The sequence below is a fragment of the Terrapene carolina genome, unplaced genomic scaffold (genome assembly GCF_002925995.2).
Source record: "Terrapene carolina triunguis isolate 2854851 unplaced genomic scaffold, T_m_triunguis-2.0 Scaffold193, whole genome shotgun sequence".
NCBI lineage: Eukaryota > Metazoa > Chordata > Testudines > Emydidae > Terrapene > Terrapene triunguis.
This window is the reverse complement of record NW_020664544.1, coordinates 11,318,912-11,341,774: the sequence shown is the minus strand read 5'-3', so window position 1 is coordinate 11,341,774 and position 22,863 is coordinate 11,318,912. Positions and strand designations below refer to the sequence as shown.

The window sequence follows — 22,863 nt, the reverse complement described above, 5'->3', positions numbered from 1 at the left end:
CCCGCAGCCACGAGCCACTTCCCAGTCCCCAGGCTCCCATCCTTTCTTCAGCCCAATCCCTCCCGAAGGCCACGTCTACCGCAGGCCCCACATGTAAGGAATCAGATTGGATTCTCCTGGGCTGTCAGTGCACCAGGACACGGCCTGCTGCGATGTTTGCCTTTTGTACAGTGCCGTGCGCAACCTTGGGAAATGATCACTGAGGATAATGGCTGGGGTCTTCACAGGAGTCGGCTGGGCAACGAACTCCCTCAGGCTTTCTTGAAATCCTCAGCCTTGATTGAAGTAGCTTTCAGCCACCACCGCCTGTCCTGACCTCAATAGGGGCAACTGTGGCTCCCTGCCTGTCTTGCAGCTCTGCTATCACTTTGGATGCAGATTTGAGCCACTACGGCTAATCTCCCCACTCCAAAACACGGCTCATTTTTCATGTCTCTAAACTGGGGCATTTTCTAGGCATTTGTAGCCTGTTAAAGCAGATCCCTTTTCTGTAAATCCATGCTCTGTGACCACGCAGTATGCTCCATCTTGGCAGCACACACTCCACGTAGCATATTCCCTATGGCTGGCCAGCCCAAGAGAACAGTGGGGGATATTTGCATCATTGACTAGCCAGTTTCTTCTTTCTGTTCAAGTCACTCCGTTGCAGTTGCCTGCTGCTCTCTGGATTTAGAGTCCCAAGACAGAGTTTTAAGATGCCAGGTCAAGCCCGTAGATCACCTTGTGAAGGATGCAGTGCAAAGCCCGAGCAGGGAGAGCCCTGCAGTGGGCTATTATGGGATGTTAATGAAGTTAGAGGTGGGGGGAATTTTTTCGCCTAATTCTTTCTTCACTGAAAAGTGCATTTTTTTTAGAGCCCGATACAGAATTTGGTGGATAGTTTCAGCTGGGGAAATTTTCCTCCCCAAAGAGTCGAGACACTTTCAATTTGAAATATTTCAGTGTTTTGCGCTGAGTTGGCGTTTCGATTTCAAATTTGGCCAATTAACACCCCCCCCCCCCAAAAAAAATGGAAAGGGTGAAAGCCACCTGAAATGGCCAAAATCCAGATGAAAAACTTGAAACAAAATTAGTGTCGAGTCGACGCGAAACATTTCCGTCAATTCAACATGATTGTTTTAGTTTGCGTGTTTTTGATTTGATGAAAAAATGTGGTTTGGTTTGACTCAAACTGGAATTTTTTCAGAGTTTGTGGTTTGGCCCCCAAACTGGAAACCCTGTTATTTGCTCAGCTCTAAGTGAAAGTGCTCTGAGGTTATGAAATTCCCTTTCTGAGGCAGGAAAAGGCGTCTCCCCAGCCATATCCGATACACCCATCGCCAGGGGAGAGACCCCATTTGTCCCACAGCAGGGCTGGACACAAGTCAGCCTGCCTGGATTCGTGCCGTGTGTGGTGAACATATCAGCAACATGCTTTGTAAAGTGGGTATCATTATCCCTATTTCACAGCAGAGGGAAACTGAGGCCCGTGCCCTGACTTGAACCCACACTGCGCTCAGGGGGAGCTGTGCGTGTGCTTGGGCGAAATCAGGCCATTATGAGACCTATGCATGGCAAAGGCCTGGTTTGCGGGTTCGTGGTGGCCCCCTGTACCGGGGGAGTTCCCCTCATGTCAGGCAAAGAAGCCACAGCAGAGCTGGGACTAGAACCCAGGACATCTGGCTCCCGCACCGGTATCCCACCCCTAGGGCTACACTGTCCCCCTGTGGAGAGGAGGTGGAAGAGGCAGTCGAGTTCCAGAGGATGGGGTGGCGGAGACTCCGGAATTAAGCCCAGCTGTCCCCTTGTAAAGGCTGTGGTGTGAACTGGCATGGCTGGTGGCTGAAACGATCTTCCGGCGTTGGTGCCCCACAGCAGGATGGAGCCAGGGGCCCAGTTTGTCTCTGGGGCGCAAAGCAGTGGGTGCCCCCTTGGGCAGCAGGGCACGATGCAGGTGCATGCGGAAGTGCAGAGGCTGGGGGGCTCACAGGGGTGCAGGGCATTGCTCCGAGAGATGTGGAGGGAGACGGGATGAAAGGAAGGTAGCGGTGAGGGCGTGGGAAGGATGGAACATGCAGGGAGCCAGAGGGTTAAATGCCTCCCTCTGCTGTGTACACTGAGGCCAGCCTGGGCCTGGCCCCTAGGAAATGTCAGGTTTGTCCGGCTGAGGCAGCGTGTGTGCCCAGCACGCGTGGGCCGGCCAGGTGCTTCGCTCTGAGACGACTCATCGGATGAAGCGTCTATCCCACCAGTCTGCACGCTAGCGAAGTGGAAACTAAAGCCACCGTGATGCGGCCCGACAGCCCGACTCATTCGCTGCTCTTAGGAGTTGGGGACACGGGCAGATGCTCTGTTCCCGGGTGGTGCTGGGGATGTGAAACATGGGGGACTTGGGGTAGTGGGGAGGTAAAGCTCTCCACCAGGGGAGATGTTGGTGGCTTTGACCAGACTGGGCGGGGCCCAGATGAGGCATTAGGACCCCTGGGTTCTATCCTAGAGTTGGGACCTGGGATAGTCACTTGAGCCTCGGATCCTGCTTTGTCTCCATCTGTAAAACAAGGATGAGGAGATTGCCCCTTCTCCTTTGCACAGAGCCCCGACTGATCCTTGCAGGGTGCTTCGACAGATGGAAGGTGCCACTGCTCAACACAGCCTGGGCTGGCTTCCTCCATGAATGTGTCCCTGTGCTGAACAAACACCCCTGTAGCAGTGAGCAGTGAGTTGAGTCTCCATGGCCCCTCCAGCCTCTGAGCCCGCTGCTGAGAGGGCGGAGAAGAGCCAGCCGTGCTGGGTGGCATTCAGCAGTCGGGTCACTTCTCCTTCCAGACCCCACTCGCCCTGGCAGAAGGGTCACAGCTGAGACCCACCACCCCGACCTCTCGCTGAAACATTCCAGAGCTGATCCACCTGATGTTTTGGTTCCCATTTTAAATACGTGGACGTGATGCGGAGGATGTTATACGTGGGTCCATTAGGCCCTCAGGGTGGATGAAATATCAAACCTCAACCCCCTCACCTGAGTGTCTGGAATTCTCTCCACTTCTTTCATTTGCAGCACAAATTGCACTTCCTGTGAAAAAAAGCGAGCGCTCCATCTTTTTCTGCCTAGCCGATTCAACCGAGGCACCAGTGATATTAAAAAGGGGACGCGCTCATCGCAGGCAGAGACATGAAATAATATTCCCCTCACTGCAGAGAGCTGCTCCGTGCTGACCCGGCCACGGTTTCTGGATGCTGCACATACACTCCGGTATATTTCATGGCTCATCGGATTCTACTTTCGCTTATTTCTTTTAATGAAAGAAACCAGCCAAGATTCCCTCTTTGAGTCGCTTCGGCCCCCTTCAGCCTCTTGCTTTGTTTGTTCTAGTGAACTGTGTGCTGGATCGACAGCCCTGGAGACCAAAATCCTTGATCCCACCCCAGATGGGGCACAGCGAAAGCTTCCCCCACACACTGCCCTTCCAGGAGCTTTGCCATGGCCTGCTCTAATCCTTGGCATCTGCTAGGCAGTGGGACACTGAGCAGGGCCAGGTGCTGTGATAAGAACAACCCTTTGCACACATGCGTGGCATGTTCACACCACGATTTCAGCTCCCTCTGCAGGTGTTAACAAGTCAGACTGAGCCACCGAGTGATGTGCCCAGCGAGTGCGCCCAGCTGTGGCAGAACCGTGAATAGAAGCCAGGTGTCCTGACTCCCAGGCCTGGGTTACAATCACAAACCCATCTTCTCTCTGGAACAAGGTAGCTGCTTGCCTGTGGGGAACCAGACAGAAACTTCATCTTCGAGGCAGTGTGGACTGGTGGAGAGAGCACTCGCCTGGGACCCAGTCTGTTCCTGGATCTGCTGCTGCGTGACCTTGGACAAATCACGTGACCTGCTCTGTGACTCAGTTTCCCCATTGGTAAAATGGGGATAATGATATTGGATTTGGGCTCCAGTGCTGTTGATTCGGCACAATATTCACTAGAACAAACAGAGAGGGTGATGGAGGGGAGAAGTGATGCCAAGGGGGAATCTTGGTTAGTTTTTTTCCCCCGGTTAAAAGAAATAACCCAAAGTGGAGCTCTGATGTACAGTGCTTGGAGATTACTGATGGAAAGGGCTAGCTGTTCTTATTATCTCCCACTGGTCTGTGAGCAGCCAGCCAATGGCAGCTTCTCGTCACTCTTACCTGAGGCTGGATTAGAACCCGTGACTGGGAGGCGAAAACCCCAGGGCACAAAGACTTTTATTTTGAGTTCGCTCTCTGCTCCCTAAGAGCCTCTTGCACAAAGGAAAGCGCAGGGCTTAAATTCAGCCGGAGCTGTCCGGAGCCGAGCTCTGGTAAGTATTTTCAAACATTGACTCCAGGCTGATGCTGTTGCGGTTCTCAACCGGGGGTCTGCGGCCCTCTGGGGATCCACAAGCTGGTTTCAGGGGGTCCACGGGGCCCTGCGGCTGAAGGCTGGAGTCCCGAACCTGGGTGTGATCTGAAGGGCTGAAGCCCTGAGCCCCAGCATGCCCTGCGGAGAATTGGGGGGGGGGCATGGTGTGCTCCAGGAAATATTCAATGAGAATTTTAGCTCTGGGACAGAGTAAAAGGTATTGGGGTGGGGGATTAGTGGGGAACAGCATCAGCAGGGGCATGGCCTTGTGGCCGTGGCAGGCATTGACACCACAGGCTCTGCCAGGCATCTGTGTGCCCGGAGAGGAGTGTGCTCCAACTGGTGCCGCATGTGCCAGTGAAGGCACTGTTAGAATTAAGCAAGGAGCCGCCTCTGTCGACAGGGGAGTGCTGATTGGCAGGGATGGGGGGGCTGCAAGTCACCCCTGTGAGCCTTGATTTCCTGTCCAATCCTTCCAATCTCTCAGTTCCCCGCAGCAATTTTCTGCCCCGCTCACAATCCCCCTCCTTGCAGCGATCAGAGGAGACCGGCAGCTCCATGACAGGGACCATCGCAGGGGTCCCCTCCACGCAGGGAAAGGTCACGGTTGTGAGGGCCCCGATCAGGGAAAGGGAAGCAGCGAAGGTACCAAATGCGCCGCTGCACGTCTGTGGATTTGATTTCCCTCAGGACCGGAGGTTCCCGCTCACAGTGTCCTCGTCCAGATGAATTTGTACGGCAACATGTTTCCAACCCTCAATGGCGTTAGCTGTAAAAGGTGCCAAGTGGAAAGCAATTGCCACCGATCTGGCTAATGTGTTTCCACACTTGTGCTGTAGGGCCCGAAAGACTTTTTTAAGGCCAGGATTCTTGAGAGGACAACGCTCCGCAGTGCACTGTAATGCATCCACAAACCAATAATGCCCCCTGGTCCCAGCGCCTCACAACCACGGCCTGCAGCAAGCCTGGGAAAGCAGGGCAGGGTGCTCCTCCCACCTGGGCACTCGCTGTCCCTAGCCCAATGACCACCTGCCGCCATATAGAGCAGCAAGTCGTGGTTGTTCACGATGCCAGTCATGGGTAGTGCATGACTCCTGTATTTGGGGAGGCTGGACGTGAGCACTGGAAGTTCCCTAGAAGCAGGAGGGGCCCCTGGCGCCTGGCCCATGACCCGCCCCCTGCTCCATCCCAAGGCCCAGCCCCGCTTGGCCCCCTTCCCCGAAGCCCCCCCCACCTGCCGCTTGCGCCTCCTCACCCCCTCCCTCGAGGCCACCTGGCCGTCGTTTCCCAGCGGGCAGGGTTGCCTTGGGGGTGGGATGGGAGAGGCGCAAGCAGCAGGGCTGGGGGTCCTCAGGGAAAAGGTGGAGCATGGGCAGGACCTCAGGACGGGGGAAGAGGGAGGAGGAGCAGTGTGGGCAGGGCCACGGGGGAAGAGGACGAGCGGGAGCGGGGCGTCGGGGCAGAGCGCAGGTGGGGGTACGGCCCGGCCACCCTTTCGGCGGCAGCGCTCCAAAGATGGCGGGCTGGTGCCGCATCCTGTTTGGGGAGGCTGAGCCTCCCCTGGCCTCGTATACCCGCTGCCCATGACGACAGCGGCTTGGCACTGGCCCGAGGAGGATGAGAATGACTCTCTAACCTGGTGATCAGGGCGCTGCCCCAGGATGAGGGAAAGCCAAATTCAAGTCCCGTCTCCAACAGCAGTTTCATTCTCTATGAAAGGTGGGACAGCTTCAAGAGGAGAGAGCGAGCCAGCCCAGGACACAAATGTCCCATACCCTAAGGTGCTGCCCTGGCACGGGAGGAACACGTGTTCGAATCCCTCCATGCCCCCAGGCCGGGAAGGGAATTGGAGCCCAGTCCCACCAGCCCGGCGGCGCGCCCTCACCACAGGTCTGAAGTTTCCAGCGGAAGCTGCTGCTGCCATCTTGTGAATCCTTCAATTGCTGTTGTCCAAGTGGCCAAGGGTCGGAACGAAACATTTGGGTTTGACGCTCCCAACACTAGCAGACTTTTCTGGGGTGGTCGAAAGCCTGCGGCTCATGGTTGTCGAGTGTGCGAATACGTTCAGCTGCCCTGGCCCTGGCCCTGCACTTTCCAGTGAACGAACCTTTTGTTTGTACATTTCCACCCCGCCCCACCGCTCTATTCCTGAGTTCTGTCCTGGCCCGGGAACAGCTGGTGACCATGGTGCCTTGGGCAGCCATGAAACCTTTATGGGTGGAGGGGAGGACTTTTGTCAAAAGACTCTGAGCATCCGGGGCTCCGCTTGATGCCCCCAGCCTGCCCACACGGCACTGTGCCATTGTGAAGAGCAGGGTCCTCAGAGGCCAGTACCCAGCCCAGCAGCCCCACAGCGCAAAGGTAACTGTTAATCTAGCACTCAGCTGGTGGTAAACGAGGCCTGGGTTGAATGGTGGAGAGAAGCTTCCATAGCCCCTTCCTCTCAACAGACAACATGGCTGGGCAAAGCTTGTTTTTTTTCATCTGCCCCCAATGTCTGGTTGAAGTAAACGTTGACCAACGAGCAAGTGGGCAGCTATGGATGAAGAGGCTGGTCTAGGCAGGCCCTGATCCCTTCCCCGTAGGGCCTTTGCCAGTCCTGCCTTAGAGCAAGGCCAGCTCCCCTTCCTCTACCTGCCTGGAGAGACTCCCATTCATAGATTATCAAGGTTGGAAGGGACCTCATCTAGTCCAACCCCCTGACGGATTTTTGCCCCAGATCCCTAAATGGCCCCCTCAAGGACTGAACTCACAACCCTGGGTTTAGCAGGCCAATGCTCAAACCACTGAGCGATCCCACCCCCGGTCTCTGCTCCCTCCATGCCGCCTTGTGGCCATTCCCTCTGAGCCAGTGGGCCCCGCTGCCTCCACTCCATTAACCCACCCCACCCCCTACTGAAACGTCTTCCGTTCCTCTCCTAAGAGGAAGGAGTCCGGTGTCGTAGGTGAGAGATGGTCCTGGGGACCGGAGCTTCTGGGGTCTCCCCCCAGCTCTGCTACACCCCTGCTGTTTGACAGTGAGCAGGTCACGTCCCTTCCTGTGCCTCAGTTTCCCCATCCGTAAACTGGGGATAATGCTATTCTCTCGGTTGTGAGGCTAAAGTCAGTAATGATTTGAGAGTGCTTTGAGGTCCTTGGGTGGAGAATGCTAGAGACAGGCAAAGCACTATCATTAGCTGTTGCGGGGAGCCGGGCTGCCATTCTCCTGGGTTTGGGATGCACACAGAGCATGTATCTTCTGGCAGTTGGGCATGAAAGGCAGGCCAGCCTCACCCAGCTGAGCGCCTTGCCGGGGTGGGGGGTGTGTGGATGTGCGTGTGGTGCAGGAGAGGACAGGCCTGTGGCTCTGCATGGGGTTTGGCACTGGGGGAACAGAGCTAGCAGGCAGCCTGCGCCCGGGAAGGGATGGCACACAGGGAGCAGGCAGAGGATTCTGGGGAACCTCTCGCTGGAATGCGGAGGCCTGCTCAGGCAGCCATGGCTCCCGTGCGGGTCGGGGCGGCTGAGTCTATCATGCTGCGGAGGAGAGGAAGCGAGAGGAGCTGTGGAGGGACAGAAGCCACTAGTCCAAGGGAGACAATGCCCAGCAAACTGCCCTGGAGAGGGGACGGCGCTGGCACAGCCCGTGTGGGGCAGGGCTCCGGGCAGGAGCACGCTCTCAACATGTTCACAGCTGCAGACTGCGCTTGCCAGGGAATGCTATTGATATTGAGGGGAGCAGCCCCCTTCCGGCCGCACTGCGACTGCATCCCCAGCTATTTTGGGACCAGGAAGCAGGGAGGCGACAGGCACCAGGGTTACAAACGTCGGTGCAATGCCACCCCTTGCTCTTGGTTTGATCATCAGCATTGACGTGATGTGTCACTTACACGAGATGGGATAAAACTACACAAGGGACACAGCCCTCCTGCTTCAGGGTGGAAGCTGAAGTGGGGGTCAGGAAGGAACTTCCACCAGGGCTTGGTTATTCCATCGTTTCCCATTATGGCAGATTTTGCACCTTCCTCGGAAGCAGCTGGTACCAACCACTGCTGGAGACAGGGCATTGGTTCTGATCCGGTCGATCAGTTCCGAGGTCCCTAGGGCGCTGCCTGCTTCAGGAATGGCCATTCCATGGGAGGACCGAGGACCCGGCCTCCCTGACGGAGGCGTAGAGAGGGCTGCCCCAGGTAGACCTAGCATGAATCCATGCTGGCCCATGCAGATGACTGTGAGAAAAGCACAAAGGCAAGCGGTGAAGGGAGGGGGCGGCAGGGCTCCTGGGGGAGTGTCACCCCCTGAGACAAAGCTTCTGAACAGGAGTGAATCTCAGCCAAACTACAAGCACCTGGGCGGCAACACAGCTGGGGCTCTCGCTAGGTGTTCGCCTGCACCCAAGCCTGGCTGAGGGTCCGTCCACAGGGCAGAGTTCCCAGCGCCCGGACTCACTCAATCACACAGCACTCACGCTCCCTAGCGGTGGAATGAGGAACACAGAAGGGGAGATCTTACCTCGTAAATATAATCAAAGAGCTCTAGTACTGTAAGGATACTAGCACCAATAAACAATCCCATCTGACCGCCAATGTCACCTAGGGGAAAGAAAACAGCTCGTTTTACTCACATGCTGTCAAAGAAACGTGTTCAGGGAATGCGGATGGGTACCCATCAGTTATGTCTTATCTGGGATTTTCTGAGCATCAATCAGAGCCTCTCTCTCCTGGCTAAGAATGAAATCCCAGGAGACACAAAGCCAGAATTTCCACAGCGCTCTCTGTCAAGGTTTCCCCTGAGGCTGACACGACGGTGACGTGATATTGCATGTGGCACTCACAGCGCGAGCATGGCTTCTTGCTCCAGTCAGCAGGTGCTGAGAGGAGAAAAAAGCTACATTTACTAGAAAAACTCCACATCACACTAGTGATCCAACGTGACAAAGGATCAGGGGCATTGTGTCCCGCAGGGGAGCCCATCGGGTTTCAAACCTTCGCCTGCTAGTTGCCGGGGGCGAGGGAAGGAAAGAAAAGACGGAACGACTCCCCAGGTAGGAAGTGGTTTCCAGTGACTTGTCAATGGGGCTGCACAGTTCGTTTTACAGCGCAGGCAGGGACGGCTGGGGTAGAGCATGGGGGAAACATTACAACACGTGACATTGACTGGAGGGGAAGGCTAAAGGCAAAATGCTCCTAAACAAACAAGACTCCGGTCTTAGCAACTGAACCTCTCCTGCCACACGTTAAAGGGGGTGTGGTGCAGGCTGACAGACCTGCAGGTGGAAATCTTGTGTCCTTACAAGCGATGGTCACGCTGCCTCCTACCCCTGCCCTGGGAATGTCACCGTCTAGGGGTGGAATGCAGTCCCTGTGGCCCACTTTCTTTCTAGATCTCAGTGACAGGAGTGCTCACTACCGATATATAGGTAAATAGCTATGGTGCCAGCAGATGGCGCTCCAGAACAGGGCCTGTGTTTTGTAGACCCTGCTGTTGTGCATGGTAAATGGTTTTCTCTAGCAGCGCTTTACAAGCCCTGGTTTTTCAGGTTCTTTTGCACAATGGCTAGCAAAGGGGACGATTGCACTGCGGGTACCTGAGCACGGAGACCTCGACTGACAACACTAACTCATGTCATATAGGCCACTGCAACAGGCTGCCTTGGCCCCTAGAAACAAAGGGCTTTGTAGCCTACTGCCTCACCCACGTCACTGCTCAGGAGCCCTGAAGCTGCATGAATCCTGTCAAGAACAGAGCCCTGCTGTTCCAGAAAGCCCCACAGCATCTCTCTCTGCCCGCCTGCCCTTACCAGCCGCCTAGCCTTGCGTGGATCCAGCAGCAGAGCTCAGTGACGACAGCCCACATGAATATCTCATCAACGAATGCATCAATCTGTCAACGGACCCTTATTAGCATCCAGCCTGAGTCACTTTCAAGGCTGCAGGGTCGGTAGGTTCTAGTCATTTACTTAGAAGACGTGGAGAGAGACAGTAACAGCAGAGGAAAGGGCTTAAGGATCTGCAATCCTCCCAAAGACCTAGAGGCCACGCTGAGCTGAGCCCGGTGCAAGCATTTCCACAGCTGAGGCACTAGAGGGACAGAGGGCGCCTGGGGAGTTTCCGGGACTGCCACCCTCTGGGTTTGTCCAGTCACCCAAGGTCAAGTTGTGGGAAAAGAGCAAAACAGTCCCGTTGTGCTTCTACTAAAGCAAAGTCTCCAACTCACCTCTGCTCTTGCAGTTCCATTTTTGTTTGACTTCTTTTTCCTTTGCAAATGGAGGAGGTTTCCCTACTGGACTCCCACTGTTTTCCCCCAGGCCACCAGCGAACGATGTCCCTAACCAGGTTGGGCATTTCTGGCATTGCATCACACAGCCTGATTGGAACCAGCCCAGAGTAACTCTGCATGGGACTGACTATTGCATCCGCTCTTGTCTGGATGCTACAATGGGCAGAGATGCAAGAGATGTGGGTTTTAAATAGGGCCACAGACTTGCAAGATCTCAGGCAAGACTCTGAGCTCAGTTTGCCTGTCGCCAAAATGGGGGCAGTGAGATTTCCATGACTCACGTCCCAGAGCACTGGTGTTACACGTGTGCTACATGTGCTCTGAGCTCTCGCCATCCGGCCAGGAGGCCCCTAAGGAGGAGGCAGCCTTTCTTTTTGTGGCAACATGCCGATATTCACAAGGGCGCCTTTTCCTCCCAAAGGGCTTTGGGCAGGGTCAGTCCTCCCGAACGTGGCAAAAAATAGAAGTGCAGCTGGGTGCAAAGTCACGTGAACCAAAGGGTCAGAAATGTTCACACTAATTTCCATGAAAAAGATTTTCACCAATTTCTCCCAACCCTTTCCCCTAGCTGAGGAAAGATGGTCTAGTGGTTAGGGGAATAGCCTGGGACTTAAGAACCCAGTGTTCAGCTCCCTGCTCTGCAACAGTCTGCCTGTGTAACCTGGGGCATGTCACTTAGTCTCTCTGTGGTGCAGTTCCCCAGCACTGCCCAGCCTCATCGAGGTGCTGGAGGCTAAAGAATGTGAGGTGCTCAGATATCTCAGTGAGGGGGACTAGAGACGGGCATTAGCCAATCAGATCAGTGCTTGTGTCTCTGCAGAGTGCCCAAAATAACAGAAACCATATTAACCGCTAGCTTGGTAAGCGAAGGTGAGGGTGCAGGAGCTGTCAGCGGCTGGAAGCACAATTAGCTAAGGCAGGTGTGATCAGCACATGCAGTTCTGCCCCCATGTGCAATCTCCCTTGCTTTGTTTTCTACTCTAGGAGCTGGGCAGGGAAGGGGAGGGGGCTCAGATCGAGTAGTTTGCAGTTGGACCGGAGTGGGTGAGAACAGTGTCCAATTGTTAACATTATGCGAATGAGCGTTACCCAGATTTCGCTTCATCTTGACAGCGAATGGCTTGATAGTTCCGGCTATCATCTTCCTGGCTTTCAAAGCAGTGTGTTCTGTCACTTAAGGGAGTGTCCTGGTTCACCTCCTGCTGTATGAACATCAAAGCTAGCCCAAACAAGCCTCAGAGGAAGCCGCAAACTGATTGTTTTCCCGGTAAGTTACACTGGGAAAACAATGTTTCCCAGCAGCTGCAGTCATAGGCAGAGAGACCAATATGCTTGGCAATAGATAGCTCTGGTGCAAGAACATTGGATCACGGCGAGCCACTGAGACGGGCTCCTTTCCTGTAGTTCTTCCATTGCCGGTACCCTGGAGAGATTCATCCACTAAGTATGAGGCGAAGTGGATAACTGATTATTCACCTTCCCCATTATTGTCTTTGCTGGAATACACAGGAAGCAAAGGGATGCAGCTGGAGGTAATTTGACTGTATGTTCCCAATCTGTCATTCAGCTGCAAGAGTAAAGCATCCATGAACAGAACACGCCGTATTAGTTTAGTAGAGAAACAACATCTATAATATCGCAGCCCAGCGCCCAACGGCACGTTCTGACAGCATTGCTGTTGCAGGGCAATACAGGGTGTTGGAAATGCTACCTCCCTGCCCCTGCTGGTTCCTCCCATCCTCTTGCCCTATGGCCTTCTCCGCCTCCCGCTCTGGAGCTGGGCCCACCCATCCCAGAGTCCTAGAATCTACTCCACACACCCCTAAAGCCAGCTGCCCGCCGATCTGACTCTGGATCCTTCCCCGGTCCCACTTCATAGAATCATAGAAGATCAGGGTTGGAAGGGACCTCAGGAGGTCATCTAGTCCAACCCCCTGCTCAAAGCAGGACCAATCCCAACTAAATCATCCCAGCCAGGACTTTGTCAAGCCTGACCTTAAAAACCTCTAAGGAAGGACCACTTGGTTCCTGGCCAGGTACCTCTCAGCTCGCGGCTGCTCCGAGGAGACGGAGGGGGCAGGAATAAAATCAATTTCACCCTATCTGAGGCTCATGGCTCTGACAAAGCTCTGGGGGAAGGAATCATTCGAACACTCGTTTGAGAATGATTCTTGTAACATCTCCTCAGTTCCTCGCTATCGCTCCTGGCTCTGGTGTCCTGCCCGTTGGGTGACTTGCTGGGAGCCCTCAAGCCTGTCTATTCTCTTCGGAGTATCTCTAGAACCCCAGGGGCGCTGACTTGGCCACAGGAGTAATCAATGACTGGGGAGACCATCTGAGCTCTGCATTCATGACAGGAGGCACTTCGGTCGTCCCTCCAGTAGGCTTCCTGCTTACGTCCGTCTGGGAGCTGACGAGACAACATAGGCTCATGCATTCCCACTGTCCGTAAAACCATTCCTGTGATTTCATCACAAGTCCCAGGATATCAGGGCTTCTTTGAAAGAATTCCCCTGAATTTCTGATTTCTGCCTCTGAGCTTGTGAAGTTTTGCCCTTTTTCCAAAATGGTCGCCCTCCCCATCACTGTCAGTGGAGCTCCCTACTTCTGTTTGCATTGCCAGGACTCTACTTCTGATCCACTTCCCTAGGCCTGGAGATGTCGTGGGAAAGGCCGCTGTTTACCTTGTGTAGTAACTGGAGTTCTTCCAGAGGCATGGTCCCTGCGTGCATTCCACTCGAGGTGCGCATGTGCTCCATGCGTTTGAGACTGTAAGATTTTCACTAGCAGTGTGTTAGTCCGCGTTGGCGCCCTTCTCCTCGTGCTCTGATCCATAGATATAAGAGGCCGTGTGGACTGACCATCTCTCCAGTTCCTTCTCTACTGCAAACCAGTAAGGATCAGCCGCAGAGGGGAAGGAGGGCAGGAAGTGGAGCACCTATGGGGACCACACATCTCAAAGAACTCCAGTTACTGTAAAAGATAAGTAACCTTGCTTTCTTCTTTGAGTGACGGTCCCTATGTGTATGTGACTTGAGGTGACTCACAAGCAGCATTCACTGAGGAGGCGGCGGCGAGGACCTTGGCTGTATCACAGACTGGAGGACTGCTCTGCTGAAGGACGTGTCCGCTGCACAAACTTGCAAAAGTATTGACAGAGCCTCACGTTGCCTCTCTGCAAATCAGAAGAGGGGCATCCGGAAGAGAGGCTACTGATGTAGCTCTGGTCGAGTGGGCCCTCACAACTTGTGGAGGAGGAGTCGCTGTTAACTCGTAGCCAACTAGGATGCAGCCTGAAATCCATTTGGAAAGTCTCTGTGGGGAGATAGCTTCCCCTCCTATGCGTTTGGCAAAGGAGACAAGCAGTTTAGATTTCCTCAAGGATTTCATGCTCTGTAAGTCCGATGATGCCAGCACCAGCTAGGAAATCTTTTCCATTTTGCTGGGTAGCATTTTCTCTTTGAGTCTTTTCTGCTGCCGCCAAGGATGGATTGTATTGCCTCCGAGCATGACCCTTCTAGGTTTGCCACCCATCCGATTACCACGTTGTTAGATGGAAGGATGCAAGGTTGGCGGGCGGATCTTGCCTTTGTCCCGAGTCAGTGAGCCTGGGAAGAGCTGAACATGGCCATGAGAACATCTGGAGAATGCTGGGGAACCAGAGCTGCATTGGCCACCGAGGAGCAACTATGCTCACCAATGCTCCATCTTGTTTGATCTCCCGCAGGAATCGATGAAAGAGAGTGACAGTGGGAAATGTGTACATCAGTGGTTCCAACCACTGTACTAGAAATGTATCCCCTCCGGAATTCTGGCCTGAAGCCTCACTGGAGCAGGACATTGGGCTTTTCTTGTTCTCTTGAGACGTAACAGGATCCTGCAGTGGGAATCTGCAGTGCTGAAAGATGCTCTGTTCTTATCATTTGTGGTCCTTGGAAGAATGGAGGCTAATGTAGTGCCCATCTTTTAAAAAGGGAAGAAGGAGGATCCGGGGAACTACAGGCCAGTCAGCCTCACCTCAGTCCCTGGAAAAATCATGGAGCAGGTCCTCAAGGAATCAATTATGAAACACTTAGAGGAGAGGAAAGTGATCAGGAACAGTCAGCATGGATTCACCAAGGGGAAGTCGTGCCTGACTAACCTAATTGCCTTCTATAATGAGATAACTGGCTCTGTGGATGAGGGGAAAGCAGTGGATGTGTTATTCCTTGACTTTAGCAAAGCTTTTGATACGGTCTCCCACAGTATTCTTGCCGGCAAGTTAAAGAAGTATGGGCTGGATGAATGGACTGTAAGGTGGATAGAAAGCTGGCTAGATCGTCGGGCTCAACGGGTAGTGATCAATGGCTCCATGTCTAGTTGGCAGCCGGTTTAAAGCGAAGTGCCCCAAGGGTCGGTCCTGGGGCCGGTTTTGTTTAATATCTTTATTAATGATCTGGAGGATGGTGTGGACTGCACTCTCAGCAAGTTTGCAGATGACACTAAACTGGGAGGCGTGGTAGATACACCAGAGGGTAGGGATCGGATACAGAGGGACCTAGACAAATTAGAGGATTGGGCCAAAAAAAACCTGATGAGGTTCAACAAGGACAAGTGCAGAGTCCTGCACTTAGGACGGAAGAATCCCATGCACTGCTACAGACTAGGGACCGAGTGGCTAGGCAGCAGTTCTGCAGAAAAGGACCTAGGGGTCACAGTGGACGAGAAGCTGGATATGAGTCAACAGTGTGCTCTTGTTGCCAAGAAGGCTAACGTCATTTTGTGCTGTATAAGTAGGGGCATTGCCAGCAGATCGAGGAACGTGATCATTCCCCTTTATTCGACATCGGTGAGGCCTCATCTGGAGTACTGTGTCCAGTTTTGGGCCCCACACTACAAGAAGGATGTGGAAAAATTGGAAAGAGTCCAGCGGAGGACAACAAAAATGATTAGGGGTCTGGAGCACATGACTTATGAGGAGAGGCTGAGGGAACTGGGATTGTTTAGTCTCCAGAAGAGAAGAATGAGGGGGGATTTGATAGCTGCTTTCAACTACCTGAGGGGGGGTTCCAGAGAGGATGGAGCTCGGCTGTTCTCAGTGGTGGCAGATGACAGAACAAGGAGCAATGGTCTCAAGTTGCAGTGGGGGAGGTCTAGGTTGGATATTACGAAACATTATTTCACTAGGAGGGTGGTGAAGCACTGGAATGGGTTCCCTAGGGAGGTGGTGGAATCTCCTTCCTTAGAGGTTTTTAAGGTCAGGCTTGACAAAGCCCTGGCTGGGATGATTTATTCGGGGATTGGTCCTGCTTTGAGCAGGGGGTTGGACTAGATGACCTCCTGAGGTCCCTTCCAACCCTGATATTCTATGATTCTATGATTCTATGAAATATCTTGAGTAAAATCCTTCTCCTCTGTGTTCTATGGCTCTCCGATGGCACAGGAAGTCGGCTTCCTGGCTGAGCATCCTCCCCGGGGAGCACAAGCAGCTGGAGTCACCTGTGTCCAATTGCAGCAATAATGATCTGCTGGGCCAGTAGCACTTCCCAGGGTTAAACTCTCCGGGGTGAGTCTGCGCCATTGGAATCTGCTGTCTCCTGATGGTTCAGGGTGAACTTCACGGTGCACTGTAAGAAGTATTGCTTTGGCCAAGCTCTGGTTGGCCTCTTGGCTAATGGCCTAGCAGGAACGAATGCTTATTGTTTTCCCGTCCCCGTACGGCCATACTGTTGCTTGTTTATAACAGCGTTGTATGATCAGGTGTGCTGGCAATGGGGGGCAGGCTATGGGGCCACGGCCAAAGGGAACTCACATGCAATGGGGTTTGATGATCCATATGAGACAAGGGAGTGTTTTCAATTCAGTGCTTTACGAGCAAGTATTCTCATCACTAACTATCACACTGCGACCGGCCCTGGCTGACATTCTCAGCAGGGAAGGCAAGGGCTGAATGGGCCACAGAAGCTGACCTGAATGCACAAATACACTTTGCATTTAGGAACCTTGCCCCATCTTGCACATTAAACCCCTCACGTGGAGCAGGTGAAGATGCGCAACCCAGAGAGAAGCCAGTTCCAGAAGTTCATCACACGGAGACCACAAAGGAGGCCAGCCCTCTGACGGCAGAAGAAAGTCCCAGGGTGGATGCCAGGAAAATGCTCCTGGTTGTGAGGTCAGAAGGTAAATGCCTGTGCCCAGTGCCGACCGGAATGACTAATGCAGCCGGCACAGCCCAGATCAGTAACCTTTCCCCCTAGGAATGAGGTCTTTGTACAGACTTCTAAGGAAAACACAATACTGTTACAACACACGCCAGCAATAGAGGCAGCCATCGGTCACATGCAGACAGTGGCTTTCATCCCAGAGAGAAACAGAGCGAGAGCGTGCTGAGATTTCTTACGACAAGTAGCTACCGCGCCCTCAGGGCTGGCGAGCCCGCCCTCCTGCAGTGAGGACATGTGGAGAGCAGGTAGCCTGCCCATCCTCAGCACCACACCATGGGCCCTAGCATCCCCCAAACCTCTCACCATACCATTGTATAGTATTTCCCAGCCGTGAGCTGACAGAACCATTCTCCACTCTCGTGTTCTTGCTCCCTGCATTCTGGCCAGGCCAGGCCAGATGTTCTGGCATCAGAGCAACACCAGGTTGGAGTTCTGGCCCCAGACGTCAGTCCGAGCAGCCCCTTTACTCTCCTGTGACTGATGAATGCTTCCTTCAGCTTCCTCTGGGGCAGGAACCCTGCACACCCCTTGCTGGACCGTGAACTCCCTCATTCCAAGCTCGCCTCTGGCCATCTGCTAGCCCCTGCTGTGCCGTAACTGCCCTTCTGGCCGAGCACAGCTTGCCCATCTGTCTCTAGCCAATCACAGAATTCATGACAGAATGATGGGAGACATCCTGCATGGATGAAGGTCCCTCCTGGCAGAGCCCCCAGGCACTGCCTTCCCTTCCCGGTGTGCCAGACGCTAACAGATGGGTAGCGGATAAGATCTTGCACAGCGCTGGCAGCATTTAGTCCATCAAACTCACATTAATCATTTAGATTTGTCCAGAAGCTTTCAGCCCAAAAGGAGCCCGGTGCAAGCTGCCTCTGCAATACCTGTACTACTCCGCTGGAATGTAGCCGCCTCTGGGGTGGAGAGCAGCAAACAACCTGTGTACAGCACCAGGCCAAACCTCTACTCTTGTGATCTTTAGCATCCACACGCAGGGTGACCAGAGACCAAGTGTGAAAAATCGGGACAGAGGGTGGGGGGTAATAGCAGCCTGTATAAGAAAAAGCCCCAAATATCGGGACTGTCCCTATAAAATCGGGACATCTGGTCACCCTATCCACACGCCACAGGCAAGACCTGGATATTTTAAGTTCACAAGCTCTCCCCCACTCCTATTATACACAGGAACATGAAACGTAATGTATAGGGCCCTACCAAATGCACAGTCCATTTTGGTAAATTTCACGGTCATAGGATTTAAAAAATCTTAAATTTTGTGGTTTCAGACATGTAAATCTGAAATTTCACAGTGTTGTAACTGTGGGGGTCCCGACCCAAAAGGTGGTTGGGGGGGGTCACAAGGCTATCATAGGGGGGGTCACAATATTGCCACCCTTGCGTCCACGCTGCTGCTGGTGGCGGCACTGCCTTCAGAGCTGGGCTCCCAGCCAGCAGCCACAGAGCTTCCTGCAGCTGGGAGAGGTTCACTGAGGTGGGTCTGACCCGGCCCCGGGAACAGCCCGTGCTGGGGAAGAGAAAGTCCCGTACCTGCCTGGCCAGGACTAGCAGCTGGAGCCTGGCGCATGGTAGGAGCCTCCGGCTGGGGCACTCCCAGCCCTGCCCCTTCCCAGCTCTGGGCCCAGCCCTCAGGGTTAAAGGGGCCTTGGGCTGGCTCTGTGTGTGTGCGGGGTGTGTGTGTGTGTGTGTGTGTGACCACAGCGCCCCCCTGACCACGGCACCCAGGGCGGTTGCCCACAGCACCCATCCATAAGGCCAGCCCTGCCCTCGACTCAAAATTGACAGCCCCCCCATACCAGGCCACCCTCACTTCTGCTTTGCTGCTGGCAGACCTCTAGCTCCATGGAGTTTACATGCTACAGCTGAACCTTCGACCACTGAGCTGAGCAGCTAGCATCACGCCCGTCCTGCTCCGCTGCCTGTGCAGGATTTCTGGGCTCTCCTCCATCCCAGCATGTCTCTCTTTAAATTGTCTTTGGGCCCCGGCGTTCTTCCCTTTGCAGAATGATTGTGGGAGGGACCCATCTGCTGGGAACAGAGACTTCCACGGCTTGGCTGCAAAGGTAATTCATTAGGCGAGACACCGCGTGGGTGACAAATTGTGCATTCTGTTCAGGAAATTGAGGTCAAGCCTGCCAGCTTAGCTTCAGCATTTGTTCTTGGCCCAGGACTTTACCGGGGGGTGATGGAGACCTCCCTGGGCACAGCTGCCTGCCTTTGGCTGTCAAGCCGCCACCTTTTCCAGCTCACGTTTCAGTCTGTGACATGCTGACCTTTCAGATCCTCCTGAAAACCGCACAAGAGACGCACTCGAGCCATCTGCCTCCCCAGAAACATGGGAGCTGGATTCATAAATACACACTGGATCATTGGATGGGGTATGTGCGGTCTCCACGTGTTTAGAAAGGAGGACTTTTCAAACACAGGAGACATACGGAGAGCCACTCATCTCTGGCTGGGCTTGCATCATTTGACTGTGCCATGGTTGCTATTTACCAGAGGATTTTTGTATCGAAGCAGATTCTGCTCCCAGCCTCTCTCTCTGATTTGGCCCTGTACTGGGGACGTACCAAACTAAGTGTGGGCAGCAAACAGACAGCCTGTGCTGGGTGCTGGCTCCGCGGCAGCCTCAGCAAACAGAGACGTGGGAGTAGGAGAGAGAACGGGGGTGGAAGGGAGCAGTAAGAATCCTTGGCCTGACATGCTGGCAGGTGGGACATGGGGGGATTGGGATCCCTTAGAAAAAGTGTGACAATGCAGAAGAGAGATTCCAGTTTATAAAAGGAGCCTTAGATCAGTGCGAGGGAGATGAGCAAAGCCACAAAATTCACCAACAATGCCACTAATTCCAGCCGCTCCCAACAGCCAGGGCACCGCAGCGCCCTGTGCCGGGAGCCTGCTAGCTCTTGCTAAATAAACCGCTTGATGGGGGACATTCAAGGAAACTTCAGTGCTTTGGGGGCTGCAGTAGCTGGTGCTGTTAGTTCAGGTGCTGTCTGCTGGCGGCAATGTGAAACTCAGCTCTGCCGTGTTTGTGCTCCTTAAAGATCCCACCATATCCTTTGTAAGGGAGCAGCTATTGCTTTCAGGGGTCTGGTCTGGTCTAGGTCTGACTTGAGCAAGTACCCCAAGCTCTTGTAAATGAACATGGTACTTGCATTCACCTCTTGTGCTAAACGGGTTTGTACGGCTGCCGGGTGCTGTAGGAAACAGCTGCTGTGTCCCACTCCAGAAGTAGCTGGAAATGAGTGGTAAATACAATAATCCCGCTGCATCTCCATACCCACTTCACAGGGCGCGCTAGTCACTGGTTGTGAAGGGTTTGCCCTGGCTTGGTGTTCCAGAACTGTTGAGTCCTATTAGGCATTGCAGGGCGCAGTGGCTATAGATCTAAAATCGTCCCCCCCCACCCCCGGTTTCAATGGAGTTCGGGCCAGACATCGACTACCACGGAGTAAATCCAGAGTAACTCCCCTGACTTCAGCAGACTTAGGGTCAAACTGATCTCAGTGGTGCTGGCATAAATCTGGAGTAACCCCACTTCCAACACTATTTTTTCACTGAAGAGACTAATCTGGTTCTCTCTCTTCCTCTCACATCAAAGCGGCTGCCCCTCTTCAGTTCCAGGAATATTTTATGCCCTGTTTGTGATTTCTGACTGAACTCGAGCAAACGTAATGAAATTATCTGGCTCTGTGTAGTTCAGTGAGCAGCAAACCCCATTCGAAGCACGGCTCCGCTCTTCGCAGTGGCTCAGCGATTGCACGGAGGCAACGCCATCGATCGGGGTTTCACCTAATTCTGCCCAGGGCGAGCTCCCTCGGACTGACTCCGACACCGAGTTCATTTTCATTTAGGCGCAGAGCAGCAAGATGCAACGCTGCCTTGTGGCTCCAGAGAGTCAGAGAGAGGACAGATTTAATGGAGTGGGCCCCAGGAAAATCTCTGTAAGTGATTAAGGTTGGCACAGCAATGCCCATACAAGTGGCTGGGTGTTCAGTGGTTAAGTCAGTAGTCTTGGATGTGGAAGACTAGCCATCAACTTCCAGTGCTACTATAGGCTTCCTGGGTGACTTCAGGCCAAAACCCTAATAATAATACCCAGCTCTTATCCTCCTTAGATCTCCAGGCACTTTGCAAAGCAAGTCAGGATCACTGTCCCCATTTTTACAGAGGGGGAAACTGAGGCACGGGGAGGCGACATGACTTGCCCAAGGCCACCCAGCAGACTAGTGGCAGAGCTGGAATTTGACCCCATGTTTCCTGAGTCCCTGTCCCCTGCTCTAGCACTAATCCACACCGCCTCCCATCAAAGCGATGGATCAGACACGGGGACCCGTGAAGCATTTAGATACTACCCTAACGGGGGCCACAGAACAAGCGATCCACAGGAGGCGAGAATGCGACTGCAGCGTAAGTTGGGCCCCGTGGTGACGAATTTAAGGATGTGAGCTATCGGACGCATGCAGGTCTGAGATCACTCAGAGTGAGATCAAGACCTCCCTGGGTGATTGCCAAAAAAGAACGGCATGGGAAGGCCAGGTCTGTGCGAAGCGGGTCCCCGTGTCTGATCCATACTCCAACAGAGGGGCCGGGATGGGCACCCCTGCTGCCTGCCCCAAACGTGTAGCCGCGAGTCTTTGTCACCGATCTCTGTGTTTGTGGCCTTCATGAGTTCGGGATGGGAACGATCCAAGTCGCCACGGCGACGCGCAGCGGCCTAAAGGCACCGGCCCAGGGGGAAAGGGCTTCGGGGGGGGAAGGGGAGGCTTGAAATGACAAGCGCATGCGCAAGAGAGAGATTTGACAAACACAAAGGAAGCAGGAAAACCCACTGCGGGCGGCAGGGGGCTCGGGATGGCAGGGGGGTAACTCAGAGCCAAGGAAAGCCACTGCCAGGATGGGACTCGCCCTTGGCCTGCTCGAAGGCGGAGATTTCAGTGCGGCCCGTTGGAGCAGGTCCGAGGGCTGTGGCTGGCCCCTCACGCCGGGTGAACGGAGGGGGGAGCAGGCACACGAGCTGTCATGGCTCTGTTGAATGGGGGGGTCAGCGGGACACGGTCACTGCAGCTCAGAGTGTGCCCTCCCCCCCGGTGCCGGGAGGGGGCACAATGCCTCTGACTCAGAGCACCCCTCCCCCCCGAAAAAAATAGACTGAAGGACGTTTCCTCCTTTAAAACCATCCTGATCTGTAAATGAACGGGTGACCCCCGATGAGACACAGAGCCCGAGTAGGGTTGCCAGGTGGCCAGTTTTCGACCAGAAGGCCCGGTCGAAAAGGGACCTTGGCGGCTCCGGTCAGCACCGCCGACCAGACTTTTAAAGGCCCAGTTGGCGGATCTAAGGCAGGATCCCTACCTGTCCTGGCTCCCCATGCTGCCCCCGCCCCGAGCACCGGCTCTGCACTCCCATTGGTTGGGCACCGTGGCCAATGGGAGCTGGAGGGGCGGTGCCTGCAGGGGAAAGCAGCGCATGGAGCCTCCTGGCCCCCCCGCTGGCTAATTCCGGGAAGCAGCGCAGAGCCAGGACAGGCAGGGAGTCTGCCTTAGCTCCGCTGCGCCACTCACTGGCAGCCGCCCGAGGTAAGCCTGTGCCCCAACCATGCGCCCCAACCCCCTGCCCCAGCCCTGAGCCCCCCCAAACCCATAGATCCCTCCTGCACTCCAAACCCCTCATCTCCAGGCCCAAACCAAAGCCTGCACCCCAAGATGGAGTCCTCACCCCCCTTGCACCACAATCCCCTGCCTCAATCCACATCCCCCTCCTGCACTCCGAATCCCTCGGCCCCACCCCCCAGCCTGGAGCCGCCTCCTGCATCCCAAACCCCTCATCCCCAGCCCCAGCCCCGTACCCCCTTCTGCACCCCAACCCCCTGCCCCAGCCCAGAGCCCCCTCCCGCACTCTGAATCCCTCGGCCCCACCCCCCAGCCTGGAGCCGCCTCCTGCACCCCAAACCCCTCATCCCCGGCCCCACGACAGAGCCCACACCCCCATCTGGAAACCGCAGCCCCTTCCATGTCCCAACCCTCTGCCCCAGCCTG

The 22,863-nt window shown here is 54.6% G+C and overlaps 1 protein-coding gene across 1 annotated transcript in view; it reads right to left on the bottom strand.

The window, feature by feature from the left end:
* LOC112118288 (acid-sensing ion channel 2) overlaps nucleotides 1–22,863 on the bottom strand; it is a 1,160,041-nt gene that overhangs the window by 9,853 nt on the left and 1,127,325 nt on the right. Inside the window, exon 8 of the mRNA XM_026654764.1 lies at nucleotides 8,841–8,920. Coding sequence (XP_026510549.1) covers nucleotides 8,841–8,920 — 80 coding nt within the window. The remainder of the gene's footprint in view (nucleotides 1–8,840; nucleotides 8,921–22,863) is intronic.